Genomic DNA, 15237 nt, shown 5'->3' on the forward strand with positions numbered 1-15237 from the left:
CATGCACAGAAGTATTTCACATGCAAACAATTATCAACTGGTTGAAATGACACCTGTCATAGCATCACTCAGGATACTCAGTAAGTAAACAGATACACTGCCCAAGTGATGCTTTGGGTAAACTGTTAACTGCTTAACTAATTTCCTTTTTTTAAACAAACTTTTCTTTTTGAAAAAGTGTTCAAGCAATATAAAGGCACAAAATCTAACACAGGTCTCAGAATTTCATCTCATGGGTCTCTCAGAGGATCTAGAACAACAGTCTATTCTCATTGGCCAGTTCCTCTCCATGTACTTGCTCACAGTGCTTGAGAACCTGCTCATCATCCTAGCTATCAGCTTTGACTCCAACATCCACACCCTCATATGCTTTTTCCTCTCCAAGCTGTCCTTAGCTGATATCAGTTTCACCTCTTCTACTGTCCCAAAGATGATCGTGGACATCCAAACTCATAACAGAGTCATCTCCTATGCGGTATCCCTGACACAGATGTCATTTTTAATGTTGTTTAGATATTTGGATAATCTGCTTTTAAGTGTGATGGGCTATGAACACTTTGTGGCCTTCTGTCACCCCTTGCACTACCAGGTCATTATGAACCCTCACTTCTGTGGCTTGTTGCTTTTGATGTCAGTTCTCATCAGCCTTTTGGTCTCCCAGATGCATAACTCAATTGTGTTATGATTTACCTATTTTAAGAATGTGGGAATTTCCAATTTTTTTGTTACCCTTCAGAACTCCTCAACCTTGCCTGTTCTGACACCTTCTCCAGTAATATAGTCATGTACTTTGTGGGTGAGATCACTGTTTTACTTTTCTATCTCAGGGATCACTTTCTTTTACTATAAAATTGTTTCCTCCGTTCTAAGAGTTCCATCATCAAATAAGAGGTATAAAGCCTTCTCCACTTGTGGGTCTCACTCTCAGTGGATTGTTTATTTTATGGGACAGGGCTTGGGGTGTATCTATGTTCACATGTCTCAACTTCTCCGAGGAAATGTGCAGTGCCCTCGGTAGTGTATCCTGTAGTTACCCTCATGCTTAACCCTTTCATCTACAGCCTAAGAAACAGACATCAAGAGAACCACATGGAGGCTCCTCAGAAAGACAGTTTGATCTCATTTGCAGTGCATGTTGGAAAAACTGGAAAATTCCACATCATTCATCATGGCATTTTGCAGCTCTTATGACTTTCATTCACCTCTGTGTTTCATATCTAAATAATGGGGTATTTTTTACCTGTCTCTAATGAGAAAGTTGGAGCATTCTGTAGTCATTTCATTTGTACATTCCTGAATCCGGTTATACCTATGGGGCCTTCTGGAGCTTTTTGTTAATGATCCAAGCACACCAGAAAGATAAGCAACTCTTAAGAATGCACTTAAAGTCAGTATCTTCCTGAAAGAGTTCTAGACATCATATTACAGTGATACATGCATACCCATCTTTGTAGCAGCACAATTCATAATAGCTAAATTTTGGCCTATCTGTATATCCATCAACAAATGAATGGATGAAGAAAATGTGGTATCTATGCACAGGGGAGTACTACTCTGCTATTAAAATAAGTTTGAATCATTGGTGTGAAAATGGATCCACTTTGAGACCATATGTCAAGTGACATAAATCAGACACATGAGTTTAAATATCACATGGTTTCACTTATATGAAAAATCCAAAGTTTAAATACAGAGTGAAATAAAAGATAGCTAATACCGAGTAGGGAAATAGATCTTTCTCAAAGTGGAAGGGGATCAAGAGGTGGAAGGAGGGGGGAGGGAGGGAATGTTGATAAAGAAAAGGAACTAAGATGTGTTATGTACATGTACCAACTACACAAAGTAATTTAAACATCATATAGTGCAAACATGTTAAAAAAAAAAGGAGATGATCAAGGGATGGATGGAGGGGACTTGAGGAAGGGAAAGGGGACAAAAACAGGAAGTAAGATGTATTATGTATATGTATCAACTCTACACAAAGAATGTGAACATTTTGCACTAAAGATGTGTACTAGTAAAGAAAATCATCTTTAAAATAAATAAAATTTACATACTTTGGCAGGTATATTCCTAGCCTTTTAAATATTTTATTTTGAGGAAGAGACTCACTAAGTTGCCTAGGCTGTCCTTGAACTTGTGATCCTTAACATGAACATTTTTAAGGAAACTTTGATTTCACTAAAAAAAAATTGATACACTTTTATATACCTTCCTTTTGTATGATGTGTTGCTTTTCCTTTGTTGCTTTCAGGCCACTTTCTGGGGCCTTTGATGTTTTTGCTATAATATGGGTAAATGCAGTTGTCATTGAATTTATCATATTTGAAGTTTATTCAGATTTTTGAATATGTATGTTCACTTCTTTAAATTTGAGAATTTTCAAGTTTCATTATTTTTAATTGGTTCTCTGTTTCTCTCTCTCTCTTTCTCTCTCTCTCTTCTCCTCCCCCTCCTCCTCCTCTTTCTGGAACTTCCATTATGAAATATTTCAGCTCAATGACATCCCACAATTTTGTTAAGATATCTTCACTTTTCCATTAATTGGTTTCATTTCCTTTTCCATTAATTGATTCAATAATTTTAATTACCCTGTCCTTAATTTCACTGATTCTTCCTTCTACTTAATAGAATTTGCTATTAACAACCTATCAAATATTTCAATTACAGATGTTTAAACTTCAATATTTCTTTTTTTAATAATTTATATTTCAGTTAATATTCTTGTTTTGTTCATGCGTCATTTTCATGCCTTTTGTTTCCTGTCTGTGCTCTCTAGCTTGTTGACCATCTTTCACATGGTTATTTTTATTGACATTTTATTGTACTCAGAATTAAACCCAGGGCTTTTGCACTGAGCTGCATCTTGCTAAATCACTAAGTTGCCCAGGCTGGGTATGAACTTGTGATTTGTCTGCTTCCAGCCCCCAGACTGCCTGAATTCACTTGTGTGCCACTGTATCAGGGCCAGGCAATTGTTTTGAGTTTGTTTTCATGTAGACCATTGTTCTCCACTTGTTTAAGAAAGATTTGACAGTCAGTTGTTGAAGATTTAATTTATTCCTTGACCATATTTCCCTGTTTCTTTGCATGACTTGTGCTCTTTGTTGAGATTTAGGAATATAAAAACATCTACCTATTTCATTTTTCAAATTAAATTCTTGGCTCTAACCATGGTATCTATGTCCTGTAACTAATATGGAATGAATTAATTTAATAATTCACTTTGTATGATCAAGCATTATAAATGTCTCAACACACACCCACTACCTTTCATATTTATCTCTACAAATACTGCCATTTGCTCTCCTCTCAGTCTCCTCCATCACTTTTCTGCATACAGCTAAACTGCAGACTTTTTTCATATCCACTTTGATTAAGAATGTAATAAACTTCTCTTTGAATTAAATAAAGAAAACCTCCAAATTGTGTTTACTTCAACACAGATCTATACATGTGATAATTAATGCAATATTCAAGAGATTGTTATTCACATACAAACCACTCTATATGTGCAAGAGAAACCAATAAACAGAAGCCATTAATATTATTATTGTTATTATAATTATTATTAGCAGCATGTGAGACTGAAAGCACAGTTTTCACAATGACCTACATCTCCAGCTTTTTAAAATATTTATTTTGAATCAAGATCTTGCTAAGTTGTGCAGGCTAGGTTCAACTTGTGATCTGCTGGCCTCAGCCTCTCAGGAATGTTTTATTAAAGTATTCAAAAGGTGAAGTTACAAATAAATCTGAAGAAAATATATTCTGGAGCTAGGTACTTTCCTTCTTTGGAGAAAAAACAGAATCAGAGAGAACATTTGGGTTTGGAATAGTTGGGGGTTGACTGACTTCGATGGAGGGGCTGTTCTGGTGTAGCAGACAACAGGGCATCTCATAGTACTTTGCCACAAGGAGCAATTCCAAGGAAGCTGGGAGATGCCTGTAGGCATACCCAGTGCTCAGGAAATTCTGTCCACTTCTTGATTTGTCTCAAGGAAATATTTGTTGAGATGGTGGTGGTGTGCTGAATTGAGGACTAGGCTGGCAAGTAGATAGGTATGATTTTAAAATGCTTTAAGCTCAGGGTTCTGGTAGAAGATGAGAGGGGCAGCAGCTAAGCCTCTCCCAGTGCAGCATGGTTCTCATGGAGCCTCCTGGTTCCCATGCCCTTGTTTAACCCCCACACATTGAGTGCAATGTATCTAATGATTCTTCTCCACCATGAGAATATTGAAGAAGTGATGGGTGGTCTTTTCCAGAACTAGGATGAAAAATCAGGCTCCCTACTGTGGAAAAGTTTGGATATTTTTCATAAAAAATAAAAATAGAGCTACAGAGGAAATGACAGCATTTGGTTGGAGAGACAGCTACACTCCCATGTTTATTGTAGAACTATTTACAACCATCAAGAATTGGAAACAATGTAAGTGCCAATCTATATGTGAATGGATAAAAATGAGGGGATTACACACAATGGAATACCATTTATTCATAAGAAGGACATCATTCTGTCATATGGGATAACAAGGATGGATCTGGAAGTCATTATGTTAAGTAAAATAAGTCAGACCCAGAAAACAAAACCATGTGACATCATTCATATATAGAAGGTAAAATTTTGATCTCATGGAAGGAGAGAATAGCAGTGTAGTTCACAGAGATTATAGAAAATAGCAGGGAGGGAGGGATGGAGAAAGATTGATTATAAGTTACCATGGTACAGTTTGATAGGAGCAAGATAGGTGCTTAAATTGTCCACAATTCTTGATCCTTGTGAATAGTACTGTGATAAACACGGAGTACAGATGAATTCTATTGCATAATGTAGTGGCTATAGATAATGAGAATATACTAAGTATGGATATTTTAGAAAGCTAGAAGAAAACATTTCAAGTGTTTTACCATAAAGAATTGATACATATTTGATGAGCGGTTTGTTTACCCTGATTTAGACATTACATAATGTATATTTCTATCAAAACATTGTATTATACCCCATAAATATGTACAAGTTTATGTATCAACTAAAATAAAGAAAATAATTAAAATTATTTAAAAATATGTCTTTTTTTTGTTGATCCTGGGGCATGTAAGTACACTGTATAAATAAATATGTAACAAATATCAAATATATATGTTAGAATGAATCATTTTATAATATTTCAATGTAATTCTATTGGAGAAAAAAGAACTGAATACTTATTCAAGGTAGTAAAAATATCTACATAAATTTCCAACATGTATGATGCCTGTGACAAAGGGGAGAAAATTAAAATAAGGTCTTAGAAATACTGAGAAATGAAAATAGTATGAGGGATTTCTAATTATCACTACAGTTCCTAATTAATACAATGGATTGACAAATATCAAATCCCACATTGATATTAAATTGAAGGCAAATCTATTTGAGTTGTTTCGATCTCTCCTTCTCCTACCTCTTTCATTTATCAGACATTATCTCTCTATGTAGCCAAGGCCAGTCTCAAGAATTTCCTGCTGCAGTCTCCCAAGAGATGTGAGTAAATTCATGTACTACCACGCCCAGCTGTGCTCTGAGTTTTATGCCATTATCCTATAATTAATAAGTCAGAGGTAAGATTTAGGTGAATTTCCTCCTGAAAAGTTTCCATGTACACATAGATTCTGTCAATATCCACACGTCCTTGGAGATTGAGGTAGCATAGATCTGTGCTAATTAGGAGCTGTGAGCATTGATCCTCTGTGGTCATACAACTGAGATAATTGGCCAGCACCTCCAGACCTTTATTTTGTCAGTTCCAGTGCAGCTGCTTCATACCAATGTCTTCTGCCCTCATGGGCCCCTGCAACAAATTTCTTTCAAATCCTGAGGACAGAGCTTGAGTTTTACCACTTAACAGACAGGAGAGGAGCAGCAGGTCCACTCTTCTTGGTAATGACCCAGCAGAGATCCAGCCCAGGCCAGTAAGTGCTAAGACAGATTGTGGAAGTGGGAGGGATGGTCAGGAACAATGATTCTTCATTGTGTGGACAAACATGGCAGTTGAAAGAGACTGATGGGAAGATAACAAGATGCAGAGTCTCATCTTAGAAAAGACTATATATGCTTTGGTTCAGGGGTAGGGTCTAATGAGTCACATTAATAATTCTGCTCTTCTCTCACCCTTTGTGTAGCTCCTGTAGGCAGGAGCCTCCTTTGTGCCATTATTCAGTAGAACTTGCTATCGCATGCAGGATTCACATGAAATTCTTCTAATTGGGTTAGGAAGGCAGGATCTGAAATCTGGCATTCTTTAATCCCATTTGTAAATAAGAGTATTGATGATTAAGAAAATAAAACAAAGTGGTAGTACAAAGGCACTATAGAATACAATGTAAAAATACCGAACTCTCCCAAAACCAAAAAAGGCCAGAAAACTCATTTCAAACAGGAACATTTTCCTATGATTGTATGAGGTCAACACAATAATGATATAAAATCAAATAATTCAAAAGTTTTTCTTACAATATTACTGTTTAATTATTGATAGATTTCTAGTACACTAACACTGTATATGTGATCATTCATTCTTCATGTTTATGAGGGTATTCATTAAAAATTGAAGTCCACCAAAAACAAAGCTAGAAGTTATGTATCATTATGGCTTGTGTTTAGATTTCCCCCTAAAGCCACATGCAGTCATAGGTTGGGTGAGCCAACCGATTGTGGACCAAAACTTCTTCTAACTGTGAGCTAAATAAACCTTTCTCCCTTTAACTTTGGACATTGGAAATTTTCCCTCAATGATGATCTTTGTGCTTTGAACACTAAGGACACAGAACTGTCAATGTTCTGTGCCTCCAAACCTTCAGTCCAGTGGGAACCACAACTTTTTGTCTTACTCCATAATATTCTAGATCAGGAGAGTCCTATTTGAGCCTGCATTCATGCCTACTATGAGGACAGAGCCTGTGTCTTCACTGGGCACCAAGACATTTGATTTGAATACTTTTGTTATCGCTCAACAGTGTAGCAGTGGAAACCAGTAAGTCCTGAGGGAAATGATGGATGGAGGAGGGAGTATATATCAGGATCATTGCTTTCCCATCATCAGGACCATCATGCAGTTTGGGCAGCTGGCTGGGAGCATAGAGTTGTACAAAATTCTATCAATAAGGCCTGTCATTACCAGAAGAAATCCCTTTATCACTGTGAACATCTCCTTGGGTTGTCCTTACAGATCTCAGTGTGTGGCAGCTGTATCAGCTACAGGTAAAATGGCTATGGTCATAGTCAATGGTCATGAAAATAGCAGGCACTAAAAATTCAGCACAGATCACTATGTTCTCCACTCCAGAACATCCTTGTGGCTGTCCATATCTTTTTGAATTTTTCTATCAACTCATTCAATCTCAAAATGATACTTAGCCATACCTTGCTTTCTTTCATGCTCTGGAAATTTGAAAAAAGTTTTAAAGTGTATCTGCAGTTAAAATCACTGTCTCTCTGATCGTTTAGAGTACTTAACCCACAGTCTGAAAATTTAATTTCTTCAGAGTCCAGGTGTTATTTCTTGAACATAGGGAAGGTTACTAGGATTTCTAACCACATTATTACATCTGAGTAGAATTCTAGTTCATACAACCTCATTGATTATGAATGAAACAGATAATCAATGTTTCCATGAGATTACCATATGATGGGTATAAAATCAGAGGAAATGTAAGTTAGCTATTCACATTGATTATTTTCACATCATTCAACTAAAGATCTTGTGAATTGAAATCATTGTTTTCCTATTTCTGGAGCATAGCAGTTAAATTTTTCTCTATATTTATTATTTTATACCTTATATTTACTATATGTTATATGTTTAGAAAGAAATGACCATCTCCTATATTTCATTCTGAGAGTCCATGCTTGGCAGAGAAAAGAAATAAAAAATAACAATGCATATTAAACCATGAATATACCCACCCTTTATTCACAAATACTGGCCATAACCAATGTGTTTTCAACACACTTGGTGGTTTTCTCTGAATATTCATGCTTTTCAGTGAAATCTCATAGCAATAAATGCAAGATAAAATAGCACTTGTTTATGCATATATCATGGACATATGAAACCTATAATTCCATCTATTTGCATTTTCAATTATTCAAAGACCATGGCAGAGACATTCATGAATATAGAGAAAGCAAAAGAGACACAAAGAGAAGAAGGCTGGCAAGCCTTGCTGCTGGAGCTGAGACATATTAGACACATTTTGGTCTTTCACATCATTTGAAGACTCCAGAGAGCTATTTGGCAATTGTATGTACTAATAATTTTATGCACCATTTCTTTGATGATTGAATTATTTAAAATATCCCACAATGACCAAATATTTATCAGTTCCTAAACCTAGATTTCTTGCTAAACATATGATTAGGAAGGCCTTTGTTCTCCCAACATTCAATAAGCACAGAGGTCAAAGAAGTAGAGTTATTTATGCTCCTTCAGCATATTGTAGGAAGAAAATCATATGTGACAAAAGCTCTAATTCTTTTTTTTTTTTTTTTGCTTCTATCCCAGGACATTTTCTTTTCTACTGGTTCTACTTGAGACAAGTAGAAAAATTACCTTCTATACAAGTGGAAATTTCTTTTCTTTTTCTTCCTTTTTTTTGGAGGTTTGAGAGAGGGTTTCATTGCATGGTAGGAGATGGCATTGAATTTGAGATGCTCCTACCTCTGCATTTTAAGAACTGAGATTACAGATGTACATGACTACGCATGGCTAAGAGGCAATTTTCTGATGAGTTATAGTGACAGATTATTATTAGAGAGACTTCATATATATTTTTGATGGTACATACTAAGAATGAGAGGTATTTAACAATGACTGAATTTTTAATGGGATAACAAATATAAATGATTAGTAGTAAAATTGGATCTCTATGAATTGTTGGAAATAACACATGGAAATTCACTTATGTGGCATGGAGAAGGCACAAGAGCTTTAAAGGATTGTTGCAAAAGGAGCTGATGTCCCTCTCTCTGGTAATGCTGTACATCATCTAAATCATTGAAAGGAGATGATGTACTTCACAGAGAGAATTACAATCCACATGCTGATGTAGCTAAGTGTATTTCATGGGCTATTGGTGATGCATTGCATTCCATTTAGATAGTTTTGCTATTCCTTATTTTTAAACAATTAAGAAAACTCTTTATGGATCCATGAATTTAAAGTGGCATGGAAAACTTGAAAAGAAAATGAGAATCATGACAGCATTTGTCTTTGGAGAATAAGTGTGCAGGAGAACAGAATAGTGCAGAAATGCCAGTTACTTGAATTATGCAGGTAGTAGTTTCTGATTAAAGTAAGAATTATGTCGCAAATAACATTGGTTTATATTTCTAACTTAGTAGTTTTATTGATTAATAGAATAATAATAGGTCATATTAATGAACTATTTCTTAAGGGTTAGGAAATATCAAAAGATGTGATGCATCAATCTTGACAGATATGTTGATTAGTATGGTTTAATTTAATCAGAGTATCTAGATATGTTAAAAGTCTCCAATTTGGTATATTGATATATGAAACTGAAAAGCACTAGTCTATGCATATAACTATTTTTCTTGTTTCTTTTTTTTTCCTTTGTGGTGATGTGGATCAAACCTGTGGTCTTGTACATGGCAGACAAGTGCTCTACCATCCTGCTATACTCCCAGCACTGGGCATTTTCAAAAGTTTCTTTAAAACAGCTGCATAAGCAAACAATTATTGTTGGCATACTATAATAGTTGAAAGTGCCAAGTGTGTTTGTTATTTCCTGTACTTTCTTTTTTTCATTGCTTCCAAATTATATCATTGTGTGAGCTGACAATATAATGAACTCAATTTCCTTCAGGTAGTTGAAGTAAGAGCCTTATAATCCATGTTTCAGGAAAGATTTACTTAAAAGTGTATTCATCAGTGGTAGAAGGAAAGTCAGATCTCAAACCTGGGCATTGGAGCTGACCATCATGCTAAAACACTTCACTTTTGGGAGATAATTTGTGATCAGAAAACCAATGAAAGAACATTACCAGGTTACTTAAGAATGTACTTTCAAGGAAAAACAACCACATACCTGTCTTCACAGCACAAACATTCCCAATATATGGGCTTGACAAAATTAAAACCTGTGGAGGAAAAGACAATTTAAAAACTGTTTCTTAACATTTCATTAATTTTGGAGGAAAATGCTGAGGATTGACTTGAAGATTACATGCCCAGCTCTGTTTTATTTTAATTTTGAGACTGGGTTTTGCAAAATCACTGTTTCCCAGATTGGGTTCAAATTTTCAGTCCTCCTGCCACAGCCTCCATGTCTGGTGGGATTAAAGACATGTGCCCCCATGCCTAGCTATGTTTCATTACTTTTTCATCATTGACTTGTGCAGAGTACACTAATGCCACATTTGTGGTTAGCAATATGATTATGTGCATTAAAGGAACAAAATTTATAAAATTTTCAAAGTTCAATGACACAAATTATAGATGAAATATGTCTTAAAAGAAATACTTAATTTGAGTGAACCCTGACTTGCATTAAAGAGAGGAAGCAGGAATCAAAGAATGGTGAAAAATTTTGCGGTGATAAGAGGCACTGCACTATATTTACCAGTGAACCATCACATTAGTTTAGTGTTCATATGATGCAGTCCTAATTTCTGAGGACTTACAATAAATACTCTTAAGTATGGGAATATTGTACTTAGTTTTAGATGAACATAAGTTTGAATACTTAACTGCAAATATTTTTATGAAGGGAGACAGGCTATTATTTTTTCTTTATTGTTAATAAAAAGAAGAGATTATGTTTTGTTGTGACCATGGACTCCTTAGTTGATAATATTTTTGATTATAACGTTGAGTAGGTGAGTATGGATGGATGGGAATAACACAAAACCATTAATGAAAAAATGTCCATCGCTTCTTGGCCTTTTGGCAAAGATCAAGTGCAAAACATCCCAAGGGAATTGTATTTATCACAATTGAAAAATGTTCCTGAAGATGTATGAACTCCAACTGCACATAATTTATGTTTAAATCCTGAACTGAAAATACATAAAGTACATAGTGTACTTTTTTATGTGCCTTTTTCCTTCCACCTTTTTTTCTTCCAAAGATGTTCAAGCAATGCAGAAACAGAAAATCTAACACAGGTTTCTGAATTCCATCTCTTGGGCTTTTCAGAGGATCCATATGTGCAGTCCATCCTCTTTGGATTATTTCTGTCCATGTACCTGGTCACAGTGCTCGGGAATCTGCTCATCATCATGGCTGTCATCTCTGACTCCCATCTCCACACTCCCATGTACTTCTTCCTCTCCAACCTGTCCTTGGCTGACATCTGTTTCACCTCCACCATAGTCCCAAAGATGATTGTGGACATCCAGAGTGACAGCAGAGTCATATCCTATGTGGGCTGCCTGACACAGATGTCTCTGTTTATGATATTTATATGTATGGATGACATGCTTCTGACTGTGATGGCCTATGACCGGTTTGTGGCCATCTGTCACCCCCTACAGTATCCAAACATCATGAATCCTCACCATTGTGGCTTCTTAGTTGTGCTCTCTTTTTTGTTTAGCATCTTGGACTCTCAGCTCCACAATTTGATTGTCTTACAATTTACCTACTTCAAGGATGTGTTCATTTCCAATTTCTTTTGTTTCCCAGCTCAATTGCTTAACCTTGACTGTTCTGACAACTCCTCCAGTAAGATTTTAAGGTATATTGCTGCTGTATTATTTGGATTTTTTCCCATCTCAGGGATATTTTTATCTTACTATAAAATTATTTCTTCCATTCTGAAAATCCCATCACCAGGAGGGAAGTTTAAAGCCCTGTCCACCTGTGGGTCTCACCTGTCAGTTGTTTGCTTATTTTATGGAACAAGCAGTGGTATATACTTTGATTCAGCTGTATCACAATCTCCCACAAATTGTTTGGGTGCCTCAGTCGTTTATACCTTGGTCACCCCAATGCTAAATCCCTTCATCTACAGCCTGAGGAACAGGGATATTAAAAGTAGTTTAAGCAGGCTTCTCAGTAGAAAATTATAATCTTAGGAACTGAGGTATCCAGTATAAATACAGGGTGAAAAGACAGCAAAATTAAACATTTATACCTGTACATTCTGCTTTGACAATCACATTAATTTCTATTAGATGATTTTAAATCCTCATTACATATTTAACATAGTAAAATAGTGGTAGTCAGTGTTTGACCATGGGAAGTATTGGGATTTTTAATGAGTATAAAGTTTTAGGTTGTGAAGATTAACAATTTCTGTATGTGGATTTTGGGGGTGGATATATGATATTTTAGTAATTAATAATTAATTAATATTAATGCCACTAAGATCTGTACTTGAAAATGGTGAACTTTGTCATTTTTTAATTTAAAATTTACCATAATAGAAATGGAAACAAAAAAGCAACAGATAAGTCCTGAAAAGAAACAAAAGAAATGAATATACACTAAGCTTCCTTCAGATTATAAGAAGAACCTCCAAATTTAGTGGCATTCTATTTTCTCTTCTCCCATAAGTATTCAAAAGTCCTTAGAGTTAGTGATGAAAAAATTTGGTTAATTATGAGATCTATGCATTGAGTCTTCAAGGTCATTTAATAGTTAATATTCAATCCATACATCCAAATGTTTTTTGGCTCCAGTAAAACCAGTACCATACCTGTGTTTCTTTGTCCTGTTTTTGTCTGTGCCCAAAAGTTCCTGTATGAGATTGCTTGAAAGTCTATTCTGAGGACAGAGCATGGGTTTTCATGGGAAATAGGTAGATGAAAGGTACTGGATATTCTATCTTGTCATCATGCTGCAGAGAAGTAGAATAAAGCACTAAATGGTGAAAGACATGAAAGACAGAGGGAGGACTATCAGGCACATTGAGTGTTCATTATTAGGACAATTCAGACTGGGTAGCCAAATTGGAGAACACCTCCATGCAAAATTTGAGCCATGAGGACTGTAGAATTTACATGTCTGATTGTGGTGGGCATCCTAGAAATCTCATCCAAGGTTTTGATTTCCTCCCATACTGGTTTGTCTTTTCAAAGATATCCCATGAAGACCATATAAAAAGGATTAATTCAAACTGTTGCCTTAGAACTTCAAAAGGAGTATGAAGGATGTGTTGAGGATGAGGATGTGCATGACAATAATCATAACCTCATCAATCATTATTGATACATATCTGAGTGCCAAGTGTTCTATGTAGATGGTTTCAATTCATATACATAGTCCTCCTCAGGTCATAAATGCCACATTATTTCTTTTTATGGAAAAGAAACAAGCATGATATTTTTATGCCACATATGTTGGTGTATAGCTTGGCACACTGAAGGCATGTTTGAATTGAGCTTTCTGATTAGATGTACAGGGCACCTGGGTAGGAGAATCCTGGCCATTTGTCCTCTTGACAACGCATTCACCCACTTCACTTCCCTGTCACTCAAGGAGAAACCCCTTACTCCCTATGTATTCTTCTTCTAGAAGGATCTTGATAGCTCAGAGGATAAAGCTGCACATGGAATCTGGTGTGTCAACCATAGGAAGAATGGCTGAGTTCTGAAGTATGGAACACAGAAAGAGATAGCCCATGATAACTTAGAAAAGACATCTATGTTTTCCTGCTTCACTCTATCCTTTCAGTTGTCCATACAATATTAAAACCATCGCACTTAATTAGAAAAGGAGATGTAAAATCAGGTCTTTCCTTCATACATAAGACACAGCAACAATTTGAAAACTGTACCTGAAGTCAAAACTACTGTACCTGCACTGCAACCTTTCTGATGGTTGTAAAGCAATGGAAAAGATTAGTGCTAATCTAATCAGCTAGAGATTGTTAATTTATCTTTCAATGCTATCAGCTCCATTTACATGTTGTTTAATTTAGGGTACTTTGTTACATCTCTGGAACTCAGCATTGTCATCTAAGTTGGTTTCTAGATGAGACACCAGAATTGCATATCAATTAAACAAACCATAATTTCACTCTATGAGGTTAATATGTGACAAAATCATAATATTGGTGTTAATATAAGTAAGATAGTTATTAAGAAGATTAATATCTCTGTTCAATTAAAATATCTCATAATCTGAACTTACTGCTTTCCTATTTCTGTAATGTTGTATTTTAATTTTGCCCTTATGTAAGTTTGTGCAGTGTGTTTGGAGAAGCAATGGTTTTCCTTCTGATTTCCCAGAGATTACAGTGAGTTTGTTCCAGAGAAGACATCAAAAATAAAATCTATTAAATATTGCATAATTCCTTCCTTTGTTCCCAAATATTAGCCATCTTTGCAAGTTCAAAAGTTTGGTGTTTTCCTGCACAAAATTTTATACTTTTCAGGAATGTCTCATAGATTAGAGAGGAAAAAAATAGCTTTTATTATCTAGGCCTTGGACACATGGGAACCCTAGAACCACCAAAAGCATTATAGCTTTAAATCATTCAAAGAAAATGGGGAGATTTTTATAAGCATAAAAGGAGCAAAAGGAGAACAAAGAAGACCAAAACTGATCATTTGGGCTGAGAGAATATTACACCTTAATATCATTACAAGGTTCCAGAGAAATTTGACAATTTTATTCATCAGGAGAATTATTATTTCCTGATAAAGCAATGTAATGGTGCAATATGTATTAGATTCCAAAATTGCTTATTATCATATGTTGTCTGGTGATGAATATTATACTTTTTGTTTCCATTAGGAAGTACGAGCACAGTGAGGTTGAGAAATTCCCACCCATTTTATATATTGTAGGAAGGCAATATACAGGACAAAAATGTTCATTTCCTGACTTCCATCCCGAGGTATTGTTTCTTATTTGAGTGAAAAGGAAATAGTCTCGATGAAATAAAAATGTCTTGTCTACTTATTTGGAAGATTTATTACTACATGGATCTCAATGATATTTTGATCATGCAGCTTAAGAAAAAGGCAATATACATTAGAATACCTGATTTTTATTTGGAAAGTATGTATAGGTGGTTTACAGTAATTTTACATATACATCAATTGTGAGATATCAAACAAAGAGACTTCATCCGCATATTATGTAACATCTTGAACTTCTGTGATACAGAAGCATTTTGAAAGGACTGTCATAACAATAAACTCTAAGTTAAATAATATTCTTCTTATATAGTAATGTATATCAAAGTGAAACAAATAGGGCACACATGAGTAAATACAGAATAGGTTCT

The 15237-nt window shown here is 35.3% G+C and overlaps 1 protein-coding gene and 1 long non-coding RNA gene across 3 annotated transcripts in view; both read left to right on the forward strand.

Annotated features, from left to right (window-relative positions):
* LOC106008269 (uncharacterized) overlaps positions 1-15237 on the forward strand; it is a 223593-nt gene that overhangs the window by 176079 nt on the left and 32277 nt on the right. The window lies entirely within an intron of this gene.
* On the forward strand, positions 233-12308 carry LOC101720305 (olfactory receptor 7E178-like). The gene is made up of 4 exons (XM_087189142.1): positions 233-475; positions 6883-7010; positions 7206-7237; positions 11073-12308. Exons 1-4 carry the CDS (start codon positions 233-235, stop codon positions 12068-12070), a joined length of 1401 nt encoding a protein of 466 aa, XP_087045268.1. The 3' UTR covers positions 12071-12308.

Source organism: Heterocephalus glaber, unplaced genomic scaffold (genome assembly GCF_053883595.1).
Source record: "Heterocephalus glaber isolate CG9 unplaced genomic scaffold, H.glaber_assembly_v1.0 deba00001533, whole genome shotgun sequence".
Classification (NCBI taxonomy): domain Eukaryota; kingdom Metazoa; phylum Chordata; class Mammalia; order Rodentia; family Bathyergidae; genus Heterocephalus; species Heterocephalus glaber.

Coding starts and splice junctions, on each gene's coding strand:
- LOC101720305 (XM_087189142.1), top strand. CDS start 233: ATGGGTCTCTCAGAGGATCTAGAACAACAGTCTATTCTCATTGGCCAG. Junction 476..6,882: donor ACAGAGTCATCTCCTATGCG/GTATCCCTGACA, acceptor ATAATATTCTAG/ATCAGGAGAGTCCTATTTGA. Junction 7,238..11,072: donor GGCAGCTGTATCAGCTACAG/GTAAAATGGCTA, acceptor AAATACATAAAG/TACATAGTGTACTTTTTTAT.